The sequence below is a fragment of the Drosophila bipectinata genome, chromosome 3L (genome assembly GCF_030179905.1).
Source record: "Drosophila bipectinata strain 14024-0381.07 chromosome 3L, DbipHiC1v2, whole genome shotgun sequence".
Lineage (NCBI taxonomy): Eukaryota > Metazoa > Arthropoda > Insecta > Diptera > Drosophilidae > Drosophila > Drosophila bipectinata.
This window is the reverse complement of record NC_091738.1, coordinates 1,899,378-1,916,996: the sequence shown is the minus strand read 5'-3', so window position 1 is coordinate 1,916,996 and position 17,619 is coordinate 1,899,378. Positions and strand designations below refer to the sequence as shown.

General features: G+C 40.2%; 1 protein-coding gene across 15 annotated transcripts in view; it reads left to right on the top strand.

Annotated features, from left to right (window-relative positions):
• Pdp1 (PAR-domain protein 1) overlaps positions 1-17,619 on the top strand; it is a 38,838-nt gene that overhangs the window by 6,391 nt on the left and 14,828 nt on the right. For 2 of the 15 annotated variants that reach the window (XM_070280071.1, XM_070280067.1), the window contains exon 1: positions 13,821-16,446. The exons of 5 other annotated variants lie outside the window; for them this stretch is intronic. In XM_070280071.1, the coding sequence (XP_070136172.1) occupies positions 15,264-16,446 (1,183 nt within the window). In that variant the 5' untranslated portion in view covers positions 13,821-15,263. Of the gene's footprint in view, positions 1-13,806; positions 16,447-17,619 lie in introns of those variants that run through there. 8 more of the 15 variants (XM_070280069.1, XM_070280068.1, XM_070280075.1 and 5 more) reach the window with 8 other exon arrangements.

Genomic DNA, 17,619 nt, shown 5'->3' with positions numbered 1-17,619 from the left:
GAGAGATTTGGAGAAAAGTCTCCAAAGAGAGGCTGGCATGCGCAAGAGACCGCTTCCTCTCTAAGAGAGAGAGGTCTTTAGGGAGAGGAAAGCATGTCTTTGAATTTCACTTACGTTTTTGTTTTCATTTTGGCCGTAATTGTTATTGTCTTTTATGAGCCGGTAATGCCAGGCTGGCTCTCTTTCCCCCCACTGCCCGCCCCCCGCTGTTGACAATCTTGGCAAATGTAAGCCAAACTAAAGCATCTTAAGCCAAGTTAGCGTCTCTCAGGTTTCTGCTTGTTGTTTCAACTAACACTAACACAACACCCAGCTTTGCCTTGGGCCCTAAAATCCCCCAACGTTTTGCTATTTTCCGCCTCTGCCTTTTGGCCAAAAGCGTGCCTAAATTGTTAAGACTTGCCTCTGCGCTGAACTCGATCACGAGTTTCAGTTTAACAACTAACAAAAAAATTATAAAAAAACATATAAAAATCTGTAGTGTAAACAATGTATTGGTTTTTAGCATTTAATAAACTAAAGGCACGAGGCACCATTCCAGCGCCCTATGATGAAATGCCTGTTATGATGCACGGTGACACTCGGCGTATACGTAATATTGTTCAAACAAGCTATACCAGCTTTAATAGCTTTACTAGCTTTAAATAATAACTGAAAAGTAAATATAAATAAAGCTGTATCTTGTTACATATTAATAGGGTATCCACAGCCACAAGGTAGATTTTTTTAGGAAATGCACATTTTTTAGGTTAATCATACGCCCCGTTGTCCGCAGCGACATTCACAAAGCTCTTGACATTTGACAAATTACCCTCGGCCAGATTATATTTTAAAAATACACGGCACACTATCAGAAGCATTTGAATATTATTTTCCGAGCATTTTCCTAATCAGTTTCCACGCGGGTCAACAAAAATCAAACACCTCCGGCTTTTCCTCTAACAATATCAGTTTTTCTTTTCCAATTTGAATTTTTTTTCTGCCTCTGCTGACGTAGTTTAGCTCGCCGATCATGTGCCGAATGATGAGCAGTAAAATAAAATAGAAACGAAAAAATATTTCGAAAGAGAAGGAAAAAAAACAGGCAAAAAGAAAGCATTAAAAATGATTTCAAATAAACATTCTCTCAAATAAGAAATGGAAAATAGTAAACATTTTGGTTTCTCAGTTTTTGAAAACGATTCGCCAGCGAAAGAACAAGAAGAGAACTAAATTTAGAAATGGAAATAAATGAAAATTTCTGCAACAAGTAATTGCAATTTGGAGCGACTTGGCAGACTTGGCAGACAGACCCGCCCCCAACTACCATCCCATCCACAAGAATATCCATTAGCTTAATTTACCTTTTAAAATTGTTTTCATTCCCCCGAGCATATTCGCTCGTTTTATTTTTAATTACACGAAAATATTTTTGGAAATGTTTCTCCTCTACATAGAATTTGTTCATTTTTCTGTTTTTTTTTGGTTCAATTAGCGTTTGGGGTTTATTTTCTTATAGGGGGTCTGCTGACGCAATTATCAATTGTTTCCAGATAAACACAACTATATATTCCCTTTCTAAAGTGCCTGGAACAGTTTTTGGACTTTGTTGGCAACAGCGATAAGCACTCTGACCTTAATTTGTAGAAAATGGCAAAGCAAACACACAGTAGTGCCAAAAATTAAGTATTTAGAGGAGGAAGTTGATCGATATCAGAGTTATTTTTTGCCATACCATTTAATATGGCTTTTTAAGAGCTCTCAGGCCCGGCTAAGCAGCCGTGGATCAGTGGAGTTAGTTTATTTTTCTGTTATCACCGGCGTGTGCATTGCATGTTTATTGATTCTTTTATAATTTCCAACGCTGATATGACATTCCTAGGAATTACCTAAGAGCTTTTTTATTATATATAGATATAAAAATGGCTAATTACGGGCTCATATATCTTAACAGTGAACGGCGTGGTCATTTTAGATTAGAATTATGAATTAAACTTCCTGATGAGCTGGCTAGGATTGTAGAAAAAAAGCATTGTAGTTATTGTACTTGTGGGTATAATTCTCCCCCTATTCAACTTCAATAAATATTATACCCTTATCGTTGCCATTAAACATACACACATCGATCTTTTTAATCGCCCTCGGTTCGCATTGAAATTCTATTTGTTTTCTTGGCTCGTTTGTCATAGAGACTTCTTGTGTCAGCGGCTTTTGTTGCACAAACAATTCGATTCCCTTGGATATGGACAGGCTGTAGATATAGGTTCTTTATCACTGAGTTTTTATGATAAATCAAAACGCCGGAATTGTCAGTTTTTATCAAAAACCAAACAGAAATCAAGCAAAACATTCCCAGACGTTTCGGCCAAAAAAAGGGGTCTCTTGCAACCGTATTATAAATCATTATGTCTTGGGGTCTGAAGTTTATTTTCCCATCAATGGATATTATAAACAAAACATGAGTACTATGAGAAAATGTTCCCTAGAAGCCATAACCTGTATGGCTATTATGTGTGTATCCTATATCCATTATTGCCCTCTACTCTGGGGTCCTGCCATCAAGTTTTCAATAAAAAAGCCCCACCCCCCCGGGGGCTTAAAAAATTGATTAGTTTATAACGAAGGCAAATTGAGCTTTAATTTGTTTCCAGTGGGCTCCATGTGCGTGACCACAGTGGCGTTTGTGCTTCACATTGTACATAAGGTCATATCTGGAAGGGAGTAGTGGGAGAAGGGTTGACGATTCAGGTCATAAGCAACAATTTGTTGGCCATTTGGCTAAAGATTGAGCTGGGAGTGCTAGACGAGACATTTTGTGGCCCGTCGATTAATTATTCAAGTCTATATTATAGCTTACATACTCGCCTATAGCCCACCGCCCTCAATCATTTTCTGAAATTGAAGGCATATGGGAATGGGAATGGGAATGGAACGGGGAAGGGTTTTATATTTGGCTTTCTTTGTTGGCCTGCTCTGCAATTAGTTTGGCTTGCATTCGCTTGACATTTTGCCTGGCCCCTGGCCCACACCCCCCACTGGCCCCCCTCCCGATCCATACTATAGTATGCACTTCTCATTCGGCAATATCTCGTGCATTCGCTTTTGTCAAATGACATTTCTATTTCTTCTAGTAACTCATACATAGCCATCGGCTGATACATATTCGTGTGTTGCCAGGAGGGTCTATATCCCCAGTCACCCCCTCCCAGGCCCCTCTACATAGTCTGCCACTAATGTGGCGTACGTTTTTTGGCCAACACTTTATCAAGATGGCAGACGCCTTGGCTTTTGGCCAGAAGTGCACACAAAACTACAACATTCTACCAAAAGCCAAAAGCCAAACGAAAAGGGGTAGCAGCACACCTTGAGCTGGCTCGATGTGATGGCCAGTGATGGGGGGGAGTGATGTTATTACCAAAAAGTCAAAAGCCTCTCAGTTGGCTCAATTATCTGAATGAAATTATTAAAGACATTTTCTAAAAACCACCCTCCCAAGTGATGAGTCATTCGCTTTTATTTCTGGCTTTGTTAACAGATTTGTTTTCCTTTTTGGAATTATTTATCTTGGCGCAATTTTTCATGGCAGTGGAAAAGATAGAAAAGTAGCAAAGTGGTCGAGGGCAGGGGGGACCTCGTCAGATTTTTTGTCGCTAAATCAGCCAACCCCCTTTCAAAAGTTGGCCAACTGGGCGACAACATGTGCCATTTGTCTTAACCTTTAAGAACATTTAGACGTCATTCATCTCTCATAATTTTCGTGTGCTTTTCTTTGACTTTTTGTTATTCTTCTCGCTTGTAGATTGGAATTGGGGTGTTTCTTACCACCCTAGAGAAGAACTTTCCCAAACGAGTTTAATGATTCTTGTTCCGGGTTCCTTCCCACTTAGAAACCCCCACCGAACCCCTCTTTTTTCTTTTTTTTTGGCCTTTTGTTTCTGCTTTGGGCCATAAAACTTTTCGATTGTGGACCGTCAAGGACGTTGATAAGATTCTCAATTTGTATAATGTTTTTGGCTACAAAATGTACATAGGTAATGTTTATGGGAGGAAATTATAAAAATGGTACAAAGTTCTCAAGAAATTAAATTCGAAATAGTATTCAGTAGAATCATTGAACTAGAACTTTGTCAGCACATCTCATAAATCACTGCGTGACGCAGTTCGAGCGGAAAGTGTCCCTGACTAACATCTATATCGTGTCTATAGCCCCCGAGTTAATCCGCCATCAAAAATATGTGTCAACAGAGCCCCAAATAAATTCCGCAAAATTCATAAAAAAGCCGAGCAGCAGACCGCTTAACATTAAATAATAAAAATTCCAAAATGGACATTAGATAAATTTTGAAAAAAATCAAAATTGAAATATCCACTCGACTGCAATAAAGTGAGAAAATTTGTGGTTTGATTGTCTTGATTACAGTCATCATCCGCCGAGGCACAAGCTGATTACACTGCATGAGCACTAAATCTAGTATATATACTAATATGTATAATGGTCGTGTAGGTATAGTTATAGATATGGCAGGAGAATACCAGGCCGCCTCCTGGCAGGGGGCCAATAAATTAGGCTGAGCAAATGAACAATGAAAGCCCCCACATACACAGCCCCTTACCCATAAAGGCTGATCGGCGGACAAGGTGTTGCATTCTCCACAAAAAGTGGCAACAATGTCACCCGAATTATTCGAGATTTTAATCCAAACTACCTACTTATTGGCCATCTGATTTATTTTTCGGGGGGGACACGTTTATGGACAGTTTGTGCAACAATGTCTGTAGGCTTGTATCACTAATTTATGGTCGTTACTGGGCTTCAATGGATCGTAAATAATCCCCGATTCGAGTGGCTCTCGATAGTTGGGTGTCGCCGTCTGGATTTTATTTTTTGTTATCGGCTATCAGTTTTCGCTTTTTTAGTTTAGCCAAGTCTTTCTGGCCTCTTATATGGGTTATATATATTTAAAGTGATGGATTGGGATTTCAGACACAATCAGAAATTAATTTATGGCCGCAGAACAGATTAAAATTTCTTTAAAAATAAGATCTATAAGATTATATTATTTTTTTGTAGAAATTTTCAAATTAAATTTGAAATATATCTACAAATCTGGTTTTGTCTGGATGTGGCTTATAATTTTTCCTCCCAACAGCTATACTTTTCGTTCAAATATTTAAGTATAACTTGCACAACGTTTTTTGCTTTAAGCCAATAGTAGTATTTGCATCGATAATCTCTTGGGCAAATACGATTTAAGTTCATTGGAATGACTTTTGGGTTTATTTTCTACACTTACATCCTCACAGTGCCTCAGACTGGCATTGTTCTTGGCCATAATAGTGGCTGTCAGTTCTGACACCTCGATATATGTAATATTTGCCCAGTCAGGCCCGCGCCGCTTATCTCATTGTGGGCCCTGCCGCGGGGCATTCAGCCCGACTTGATGACTACTTTGTCTATTTACCCTATTCGCCAGATTAAAGTGTCACGAGTGTTCCACAATGTTCACTGGCTGCCCGGCCTCCATCCTCTTGGCCAGCTCCTCTTCTCATCTCCACTGGCTCCTCTCAGGTCCCTCCCAGGCCCCTCGGGTCTCGTTGTCAATTTGCGTTTATTAGATGCACACGACCGGGAGCGGGGCTTGAGACATGGATACCTGGTGGGTCAGGTGGTTGCACTGGAAGAAATAGAGTCTCAAATAAAGGTCATCTTATCTTACCAATCTCCTTAAAATGATGTACAACATCTAACCGGTAAAGGAAAATAAAATCCAAACCTTAAGCTTCTTATGGCTTTTAAAATCCTAAAACCCCTTAAAGATTAACAATTGTAGATTAATTTTACACTTGAATTATTTTCTCTGTGGGAGAAGAGCAGTTAGGTGGGTGGTTGGGCGTGATGGTCCAGATGAGCCAGGTGTAGAGGGCTGGGGTCACAGCTGGTGGACTCATATGTATGTATGGACGTGAACAGCAGCTCTCGAGAGCAGCAGGGCGTGCTCAACTATTTCTAAGACCCTCCTACCCCATAGTCCCCCCTAAAAAATACCCCCTTTTTGTGCTACACACATGCTTTTTATTCAATTAACACGACGAGAAGAGGCGAGCTGAGGCTGAGAGACATGCATTAATTTGAGCCAACAACAGCAGCAACACAACGAGCCGAGGCAGCTGCCAAAAAATTGACTCAATTTGTTAGGCAAACAAAGAGGTGAGCGGGGAGGAGGGGCACATCACGAGCGGTGCCACAAAAACGGGAGGGAGTTGGGCGGCATAAAGGGGAGGCGGACGGGTTCTAATCAAATAGCAATCGACATATTCTGTAAATTAGCTTGGCAAATAAAAAAGAAACTCTTACTTTTTGCCACTCGAGAAGGGGAATAATAAACCAAATTGCTAGGCTTTTAAAATAAAATTTAAGAGAAGGAAAATAAAATTGTATCCTAACCGAATATAGGCTATACCCTTTTAAAAAATTATAAAATATATAAGTATTGAAAAAAATTAGTTTCAAGGTCAGGTATATTAATGTCTATCCTTTTTAAAAATATTTGAATAACAAACCGAGGGTCAAAGTTCAATTGCCCAGAGCTAGGGCTTGGGTATCAAAAAGTGAGATGCAAACGCATTCGTCAAGTGGCCACTAAAAAAAGGAAGACGAAAATTCAAATTGAAAGAGCTGCTGCAAAAAAATGAAAGAAAATTTGCATAAGAGACTGCGAAACGGTTTTGATGAAAGTCGATTCATGGCTGGCCTTTCTGGGAGGGGTACGGAGATGGAGGAAATCGTTGGGGTTGCGGATGCAGATGGGTGGGGCTGGCTTCGGGGCACTCTGCCGGGTGGGTGTATAGTTGTGTATGCCCCACTCAATTCATTGAAAGAAACAAAAAAGAAACACTGTCGGACAGAAAACACTTAAAGCAGCAATGAGAGCAGCAGCAGCAGCGACAATGTTGGACCCAAAACGAAGAAAAACAAAAGGGAAAACTGTAAAATGAAAATGCCACCCACTATCCCACTACCCCACTGCCCACTCCCATCCAGACCAGCTAACGTCCTTCAACCATTTACAGTTTTCCATCAGTCTGGTGTCGCTTCATGGTTTGCTTCATTAAAATTTGGTTTTCATTTCAATTAAGTTGTGGTTTGGTTGGCCAATGCCGGAAAATGGCGGGGAAATCAAAGCAATTGTTGGTTTTTCGCATAAAAGAATGAAGGGAAATGCCTGTGGCGCGCAAAAGGAAGAAAATGTTGGTTTTTCGTTGCCAGCGAAGCCTTTTCCTTGAATAAAGGATTCTCAATTTAATGAATAAATCAAGCAATTAAAAATATTGATTGCAAGCCGGAAAGCCACTTAAATAAAATACCAATTTCAACTAATTTGCTGGCTAATTAATTTCTAGTTAGCTTAAAAGATTCATGAGGGGATTTATGGGCCAACATACAAGTATTTTGGGAAAAATTTTTCCCGGGCCAAGCCAAATGGGAAACACAGTCTAATGGGAAAAAGACCGCCCACTCGAAAGTAAATACAATACACCTGCGCCACGTTGAGGAAAATAAAATAAAAGTTTGCAATAAAAACTTTAAAGAAGGAATGGCATGGAGGCCGACTGAGATCTGACTGTGTGGACGAATATGTTTTCAGAATTATTTCCAAAATTTCTGCCAAATATGAAACACAATTTTCTGGCCTCAGCAGATGGTTTGGGAAATTCAATTTTTGCCTTTGATCAAAAATGAAATTGCATTTAGGGGGATGCGTGGGAGATCTATTACTATGAAATGAAATATTACAACTGGGCGAGATGGGCGCACAGGGCGTATGTGGAATGCGGCTTCCTCTAATCATCTGCCAAATGGCGAATATATGTTTGCCAACTTAATGAGCTAATAAAAATGCACACCACCCATTTTTCCCACAGCTAAATCAATAAAAACATTATATTTGTTTTAAAAATGTTTTTTTTTCTTTTACATTTATATTTTTTTTTAGTTTAAGTGTTTGCATTTTTCTTGGCACTCTTAAATGGTTTCCCAATTGCAATTATTGTCGGGGCCGATGTTGTTAATTACTTGGAAAAGTGTCAAAAAAGAAAAGTGTGATGAAAATAGTCTCGCACCAAGAATGTGCATTTCTGCTGTTTTTTTTTCTGACATTTTGGCAAATGAATTTTATGTTTCAATTGATTGCCATTTGGCTTTCAGAGCATTTTCTTACCTTTTATCATGTTTTACTCTTAACCTTTTTTTTCGAGACATCAAAATTCATGTTTTTCTTGATTGGGGTTCGAGTTCAACATTTTTAGAAAATGTCTTAAATATTTTACATTAATTACCTTGCTATATGTCTGTATTTTAATCAAGAATTTATTTTATTCTCTTTACAGGTGAGTTTGCCAAATTACACATTTGTATTTTTTGCTTAAAATTCTATAATAAAAGGGTGAGTAATTCTTAAATGAAAAATGATTAAAGCTTGAGGGGATTTTTATTAGAAATATGCAATCATGCGAGTCTCAAGTAGTCATATGACTTTATAATGCCAAAAGTTATAGTAGCAGATTAAAATTTATGTATGCTGGTGCTCTAAAAAAAGGCTTAAAATTCAGAAAAATGTACTTTTAATTTTTAAGGTCGACATGTACTACCTACCTCCCTTTATCCAAACATTTCGTTTCTACTTTCAACTTTATATGCTAACCGACAGCTTAGTTAATTAACACTCGTCGGCAATTACAAAAAAAAAGTACAAAACAACAACAACAATAAATAGCTCAATTAACGCCACTCACAGGGGGCGTGTAGCGAGGCTTGGGGCATGAGGGATGTAGATGCAGCAGATACAAATTTTTACTAGTACGAAGTAGTTTTCATGTGACCGACAATTTGAAAACCCGGTTACATCATTTCTGACAACAAAGGGTTAATTTCCATTACGAGCTTATTGAGAGCGAAACGCAGGAAGCTGTCATTGAGTGAGTTTTTTGTGGAAACAATTTGTTCGATCATCACATGAAATACTGCCGCCCCCTCCCTAGTACTCGTACAAAAGTACGAAAATATAGCCACACATATATATTTAAATATGAAAATTATATTTTTAGTTGTTAGGGCGTAAATTGAGTAAAACCGACTCGCGTGGAAAATGCCTTTGATTTTCAGTTTTACACATTTTTAGAACTGTCAGAAGACAAAGTGTCTAGAAATTCCTTCGCTGCTCACAAAAAACTACATGAAATGGAATCTGAACACAAAAATACGTTTAAATACAAATGTGTGTATACGTATCCCTAGACTACAACTTTCTTGATGTTTAAATTATTGGGATTTGGCTTTAAAGCAGCTGCCTCATTTTAGTTTTTTGGACAGTTTTCCAAATTCTGAGAGTTGAAAGTAATTTGGTTTTCCTACAGTAAAGTAAAGCGCCCTCTGGCGTCTGCTACTGGCAGCCATTGCAACCATTGACATTTTCTGAATGAATCGCGTTTATAAATAAACACAAAAAACTATTTTAATTCATGCCTATCAAATAATGTTTTCGCTCTGTTTGGCTCAAATTGGGTTAAGTGTGGAGGGACGTACTAAGTGTTGCTAATTTCATTTTTGAAAATAAATTATAAAATTAGCTAGATATTACTGTTATGGATGCAATTTCTTACAAATTACACTCAAATCATTAAAGCGATTAACCAAAGGGACTCACAAATAATTACATTTTAGTGACAATTTCATTAAAAAATATTTTAAGATATTCGATCAAACATATGAGCTTGTAATTAAAACCTTTTTAATTTTTTGTAATTTTGTAAAAGGTTTATTTAAAAAGAAGAAATATACAACATCTATAGCTGTATTAAACAATGCGAATGTTTATTCTTATATTTAATAAATTTCGATAAGTAAACCGTTTGTATCCATTAAATATTTGCGCTATAATTAAATATATATTCAGTAGGCAACGGAATAAAACGTCGGTAATTAGCTAGGATTTTACAGCTTACATATACAAATAAATAAAAATTAATATGTTTTAACAAGACTATATATATATACTTATTTTTATATTTATTTACTAATCTTTAGGTACATTTATTCTTTTGGTTCAGAAGTTTAGTTATATTTTTATCAAAAAAGCTTGAAAAATTGTTCCAATAAATTATTCTGTTTAAACCACTGTGCTCGAAAGCTTTCTACTTATTACCGCCCTCTGGCGGCTGCTTGGTTGAAATTGCAATCCAAAGCTTAGCCCCCAAAAAGCTTCGAGTGCGCTTTCGTTCTCTTTGGAGCCCGCGCTCTCTCAGTGTCAGTTCCAGTTCAGCGTCGGTTTTTTGCTTTTTTTGTTGCAGGCAACTTGTCTGGCAGTCGCTTGCCCCCCTTTGGACCCGGCCCCCCACAAAGCCTGGCCGCCACCCGCCCCCAGCAGACTATTCAAACATTTTAGCTCATCATCGGGCGAGAAACTGGTGGCTGGAACACGTGCACACTGTCGTCTATTAAGCGCTTCCCCGGACATTGCTCATACGCCGCGTTGACAATTAAATCGAATTTTTCGCTGATTTGGTCTAGGCCTGGCCTACCACTCCAATTGAAATAATAAGCCACCCCAGCTGCCTGTTCTTACCTTTTTCATCTCCCGCTCTGGCGACTCTGGCGGCGGGGTCACATGTTTGGCCAGGCGACGTCAGCAGCAGCGCTGCGATTTCTTTTCTGCCATTTTCTACTCGAATTTCAAGTCCAAAGTGCCAGGTGATAGGACCAACAACCAGCAACAGGGGAGCTTTCCCCACCCTCCATATACCCTGGGCCATCTCCTCTTTAATTACGTAAATCAATTCCCGATTGCTGAACTTCAACTTTGTACCTGATTTCCTTCTCTAGGCTAGTGTCTGGCCGGGGAGATATTGTTAAGTTTATTGGCTTATAGTGTGGGTTGATAGTGGGTAGCCGAGCCAACCGGTATTGGCCAGGTCTTCTGCTGATAAGCTGCCTGCCTTTAAATTTTTTTTCCCGCTAACTTGTTCTAATAAGACTATTAAACTTTGGATATTTTAATTTAAGTAGGAATGTGGTTTAGATAAAGAAAAGAGGTCTAGATTTGGTTATATAATTTAAAGGAATAAGACTACAGCTATAATTGCTATATACTGACCTATTCCAATGTAAAACAAAATGGCTTAATTAATTTTAATGAAAATTTAACTCATAAAAGTTGTAAAATATCTTTGTGTTATAAACCCTTTCTATATCTACTGCCTAGAAGCCCCCTCAGCCCTGCTATCTAGGTCAACTGGTTGGGGCCTTCAACCAGCCAGTCGAGCTGTCGTAAAATGCGCTTAAACATTTCAGCATTTCTAAATAATTATTTAGCAAAATGTTAATTTACGACCTGGTGCACTAAACACGTGTATAATGACACGAACGTCGCCACACCAGAGCCCCACTCACAGCTACAAGCTTCGAGGCAGTCTAGAAGCCTAGAACCCTAGACGGTCAGTAAACAGGAAAGTGTTTGATTCAGCTCTGATTGGATTGGCTCTGTGGAAAATGCAAAATTTCCACAGCTGCTTCTACGCCCTCTAAAAATTGCAACAAATCGCCATCGCCATCGCAATTGCAACAATTACTTTGTTTACTTTCTGTTTCTATTCCGCCGCCGCTTCCGATATTCATTCTGCACAATTTATTTTATTTTCATTGTCCTATTATTTTGTATTTTTTTTTTTGTTTATAGTTTTTTGTTGTTCTTTCGGATGCAAGTGTGTGTGTGAGTCATTGATTCGATCTGTATGTGTGGTTGTTGCTTTAAATTGCTATTTATAAACCCGAGAACGGGGAAACCAACAACGTCTTCGTCTCGTTTGGGTTTGTTTTTGCGAGTTCTCCCGCTCTCTCAGGGCTCATTCATCCGTCGAAGCGCCAGTTGTCAGGAATATGTGTCTGTGAGAGTACCTGTATCTGTGTGTCTGTGAGGGCGCGTACTCACAGTATAATCGCCAGCACTCACACTCATACACCCAACTGCAAACAGGGGCCGGCGCACGTGGTAGCGAAACGTGATAACACAAAATACAACAACTGGCAACAAAACAAACAGAAAACCTGACAACGCCGCACCACCGCTGCCGCCGCCGACCGCACAGCCGACAGCGACTGCGCCGCCAACGCCAGCGCCGGCAGAGCTGCGATTTTCGCCCCCGTTTTTTCGCCTGTTGCTCCGATTGGCTCGAAGCTGCCCGATGGCTCGGCATATAAGCCTGGCCAATAGCAGGGCCCGGCCACGCATCCTTCTGCCATTGGCAGGAGCCGAGTCCCGTTTCGGGACACGAAGGCTAAAATTATGACTTGTTGCTCTGCTCCTCGACTCTTAGGGGGGATCTTAAAATAGGCGCCCCGAACCACAGGGCGTATGCTTGATGCCCTGGGAAACAGGCAACTGAGGCATGATTTCCACTCTGATTGTGTGGCTATTTCGATTGAAGGGTTTTAAGGGTGACTAAGCTTCTCAAGGGCCATAAAGAGCCATAAAGGTAGATTGTTTTCAAAGAATAGAAAAGTTTAAAATGGTCACTGGTCAGGGTTTTCAGTATTTATTTATGAATAAGGGTTGTTTATATAATAAACTGAGTAACTATTTCCACAATCCATTGAAATAAAACTGGAAACTCCACAACCCGGACTTGGCAAAAACCCCAAGAGAATTCCACGACCTACACCAATAATAAAATAAAAACTCATTTATACATTAATTAAAATATAATATAGTATGTTAATAATTGCCATAGAATAGAGTCTAAACATATCTAGCAAATTCCAAGAAAATTTCATGACCTACGGCAATTGGTTTCCGTTTTTAAGTGCACGTCGTATCTGTATCGAGTATACGCCCTGTGGAACAACTACGCAGTCCCTTGGTATTTACCGATCCACTCAAAAATACCAAACCCCCTCCAAATAGCACTCCCCAGCCCTTCGCTCTGCCAGATCTGCTTACTTCCAGTGACGCAGCGTTAATTAGTTGGTGGCACAGAGACTCTCTGAGCACATTACGCATACGTCACGTGTTGCAGACGCATCAGTGCCGAATAAGCCGAATATTAGCCACGCACTTGTCAGTCAGTCGGCGGCGGCGATACATATTTCTGAGTGATATAGTGGGCTATACCTATAGTCTATTATAACTGTAAAGGCAAATGAGACAGAAAGAGAAGCGACTGGAATTTTCGCGATATTCGCTTGTATCTTCATCTGCTTCCTATCTACCGGTGGGCCCTGTAACTGTATCTGTATCTGCGTATCTGTATCTGTTAGAATGCCAACTGCAAGCGCACCGCAACGTGCACTTCTCTCCCGCTGGCTCTCACTCTCTCAATTAACTTGGCCGTGTGTGTGTGGCCGGTGTGTCCGCAACACGTGCTTAGAACTGTGCTAGACAGTGGGCTGTGGGTCATATTGAAATCCGCGTGACTTGCGCCAGCAGCGCTGCCAGCGTCGCTGCGGCTGCGACGCCCCCCTGGAACCCTTCATTCCAGCCCGGGCTAATATATAAAAATATATTTTGTTAAACAAATGCAGTATAGGTGCGCAAATAAATACTTTTTGGTGATAAAAACGGCAAAAACAATTATTACAAGCGGAGGGAGGGGGCAGTTTTTCGGGGCTGCGCTCGCTGCCGCCCTTTACGTAAGGCGACTTACTTGCAGAAAATTGCAATTTTTTAGCTGAGAGAGCTGGAGACGCTGCCGGCGACCGCGACAGCGACAGCGACGGCAACTGCGACAGCGGCAGAGACAGGCCAGAGACGGACACCGAGACCGAGAAAATCGGCTCGGCCGGCATTCTGTCGCATCGCGTTCTCATGTGAAAATCGTCGTTGGTCGTTCCGTGTTTCCTAGTCGAGCGGGAAAAGCCAAATTCCACCAGCTACAAAACAAATTAATTGAAATTGATTCCGATTTTCGATTTCGATTTCTCAATGCATAAATAAATGCAAAACAAAGTTCTAATAGAACTTTATGAAAATATTTTTAAAAGTTTCAAGTGAAATAATATTGTGAAATACAAGCAGTGTTTTGTGTGTGAAATAAATTCCAAAAATTAAAACTTATTTCCAAAACGGATATATACAAATTGGGAAAAAAAGGAAAGATAGCTCCCGAGAGAGAGAGAGTCTCGTCCAGCGGCGCCAAAGTTACGGATCCAATTTCCAAACAGTTTAATTTAATTTTAATTTTTCTACAAAAAACAACAAAACCCCAGAAAGAAAACCCGAAAACCACCAAAAATACAAAAAACCAAAAACAAAACCAAATGCAAAATACGATCTCATTTCTAAGCAGCAACAAAATCTGAGAATAAGAAAAGGTATTCCCACAAAAGGCTGAGATGAAAACCCCCCGTCTGAGAGAATCTACAAATAATTCAATTGATTTGGCAAAATAAGAATTTACTTTGTTTTCGAAAACTTAAACATTTGATATTTGAATAATTTTATTGAAAAAGCAATCACGTAAAGCCTTTGTAACGATTCGATTCAAGATACATCATAGATCTGGAAAGTCTTATTATTAAAATTAATTGAACTACGAGAAAGAGCAATATATATATGAACAATACATACAATGCCTTTTCTTATTCCCTATCTTCATGATCATTAATAAAAAATAATGGAAACTAAATAGGAATCACACAAAAATAGACGCAAACAAAGTGCATTTCATGGGCGAACGAAAAACAAGCACATCCACTAACAAACAGGAGCCATTACCACTATCAGTCACTATCACTATCGAATACTCGAATACCAGTTCGTCACTCATCCCCAATCGCTTCCTTGTACTGAATCACACTAGCCACATTCTACACCCCACGATCACCTGTTCATTAGCGACAACAAATTGGCTATCAATTGGCTAAAAAAAAAAATGTGAAAAAATATGCAACAAAAAGTGCTCAACACTAATCTGGGTTTTCAAATGAAAGCACAATATTTTCAGATGTGGGCGATTTAGAGGGCATAACCCCCAGACCCTAAGATTAAATTCTAAAAAAAACCAACTAACTAATTAAAAAACAAATAAGAAAGTGAATAAAAAAACAGTGATTTTGTGGAGAGACAATGCGCACAACTTTTGGTCGTGGCCCAAAGTTCATTCTGCTTAGCAGCAAGTTCAACCACGTCCAGCACAAGGAGGTGATCACCTAAGTCACCTACCCGGTCACCCCAATCCCAGTGAAAGACCCAGTGAAGTCCCAGACCCAGTGCAGAACCCAGTGAGCAGGCACCATGTCGTCGGACACCAACTCCTGCACCAGCTTCTTCGCCCAGGAGCATGCCAATGCCACCTTGTCGCAGTATTTCCAGCAACTCAACTCCCAGGTGGCGGCGGCTGTCACCAACAGCGGCAGCAGCAACAGCAGCAGCAACAACGGCAGCGGTGGCAACAACAACAATACCAACAACAGCGGCAACAACAGCAGCAGTGGCAACAGCGACAGTGGCAACGACGGCAGCATGACAGGATCTTCAGCCAATCTGGATAATCATCGCAGCAGCGTGAGCAGCAATGATTCAGGGAAGAGCAGTGTCGGAGGTGGCAGTGGCGGTGCCACTGGCGTGTGGGCCTTGCAACAGCAGCAACAGGCGGCACTGCACCACCACCAGCAGCAGCAACAACAGCAGCAACAGCAACAGCAGCAGCAACACCAACAGCACTTGCAGCAACAGCAGCAGCACGCACATCACCAGCATGTAGCTGCCGTCTTGCAGCAGCAACAACAGCAGCAGCCGCATGGACTGCATCAGCAGCATGGACAGCAGCAACTCCACGGCCATACACAGCACCAGCATCATTCCCACCAGCAGCAGCAGCAACAGCAGCAACAACAACAACAGCAGCAGCAGCAACACCATCATCAGCAGCAGCAGCAACACGCTCAGCAGCAGCAGCAGCAACATCACGCCGTCCAACTGGCCCACACACTCTCCTCCGCGGCCGTGGCCGCTGCCGCCGCCTCCTCCAACAACGGCAACAACAACAGCAACAACACCAACCCCCACTCGATCTTCGGCAGCGGCAACTTCCACTACAAGACCAACAACTCGTGGACCCTGCCCACGCTGGCCTACCAAAGGATCTACCAGGACAGCCCGCACTATCAGCGCAACTCCTTCATGGATCCCCAGAGCAATGCCGCAGTGGCAGCAGCTGCGGCTGTTGCAAGCGGGGCTCAGAATTCCGGGGCGAATCCCGGGGGCAATAATAATCCCTCTGTGGGCGGGCAGAATAGAAATGGTCCAAATCCCGGACAGAACAACAGTGGGAATAACAACAACAACAATAATAATAATAACAACAATGTATCCTCCGTGCAACATGTGGCAAATGCCGTGGCAGCTGCCGTAATCGCCAATGAGCATCAGAATCACTTGAACAGCCTCAAGGCGCGATTTCAGCCATCCAGTTCAGGTGAGAAGATGGAGGTGTTTGGGTAGAGGAGGTCTTCTACTAAAAATTTAATTTATAGCTAGAGATAGTGATAAATTTTTTAATTATTAATATTGTTAATATTTTAAAAACATAAGCTCTATAATGGGGATTATATTTCTGCTTATCTGATAAACCCAAAGACCATAAATAATCTTTCCAAGAAAAGTCAAAAATCAATGCTTTTGTTTATTAATGATCACAGAAAGAAATAAAAATTTATTGATGAATATATATTGCAAAAATTCTTTAAAAATATAAAATTTATAGTCTTTGATTTTAATAAAAAGTTTCCTAATTATTTGTTGAAATATTTCCCAGAATATGTAATCACAGAACTTTTTCTTAAGAATTTTAGACAGAAAGTCTTCAGAATGTGATCTTCAAATAGGCCCACAAATTTCAAATTATATTTCATTGGTAGTTCGAATTTTTAATTATTTTTCTTTAGTAGTTTATATTAATCAATTCAATTTATTATATATTTCTTCTTAAGTTTCAAATATATTTTCTTTAAAATCCTAAAGTTCAAAGTCCCTAAAGTAGCCCTTTGTAGTCTCGCTTCAAATTAAAATAGTAAACAACTGATTAGATGTATGACTATGACCAGTTGTGTGAATTTTAATTATTTTCGAGATTGTTTCGAGGGGAATTTGAGAGTCTAGGGAGAAGTGTCGATATGGAAGAGTCTGTAGAATGTGTATCTGCATCCCGAGGGCTGATATCATCCGACGTCAGTGACTCGGAACTCGGAGCTTGTGAGTCGCAAATGCCAAGAAAAGCTTGTCGTGCACACGTGAGCTGTACAAATGAGTGACTTTATAGCATTTAAAAATATATATATACAGAGATATATATACCGAATGACGTCTGTGTCGGCCTGAATTGAAATTAAAATGTATCTACGATTGCCACTGCAGTTGCAATGGCAATCCCTTAGAACTTCTGCCTACCGCAAGGGAATTTTTATTAAACTTTGGAATTAAGTTTTATTTTCATTCCCATTTACTTCCTTTTCGATCAAACAAATCATTTGCGACCTAGGCCAAACTGCGTTTCAACGAAACTGTCTAGATTATTATTTCTTGGCAAATAGCACAGTGCTGCTAAGTGTTTCTACCCACAATACACCCAAGTATCTTATCAGTTTACGAC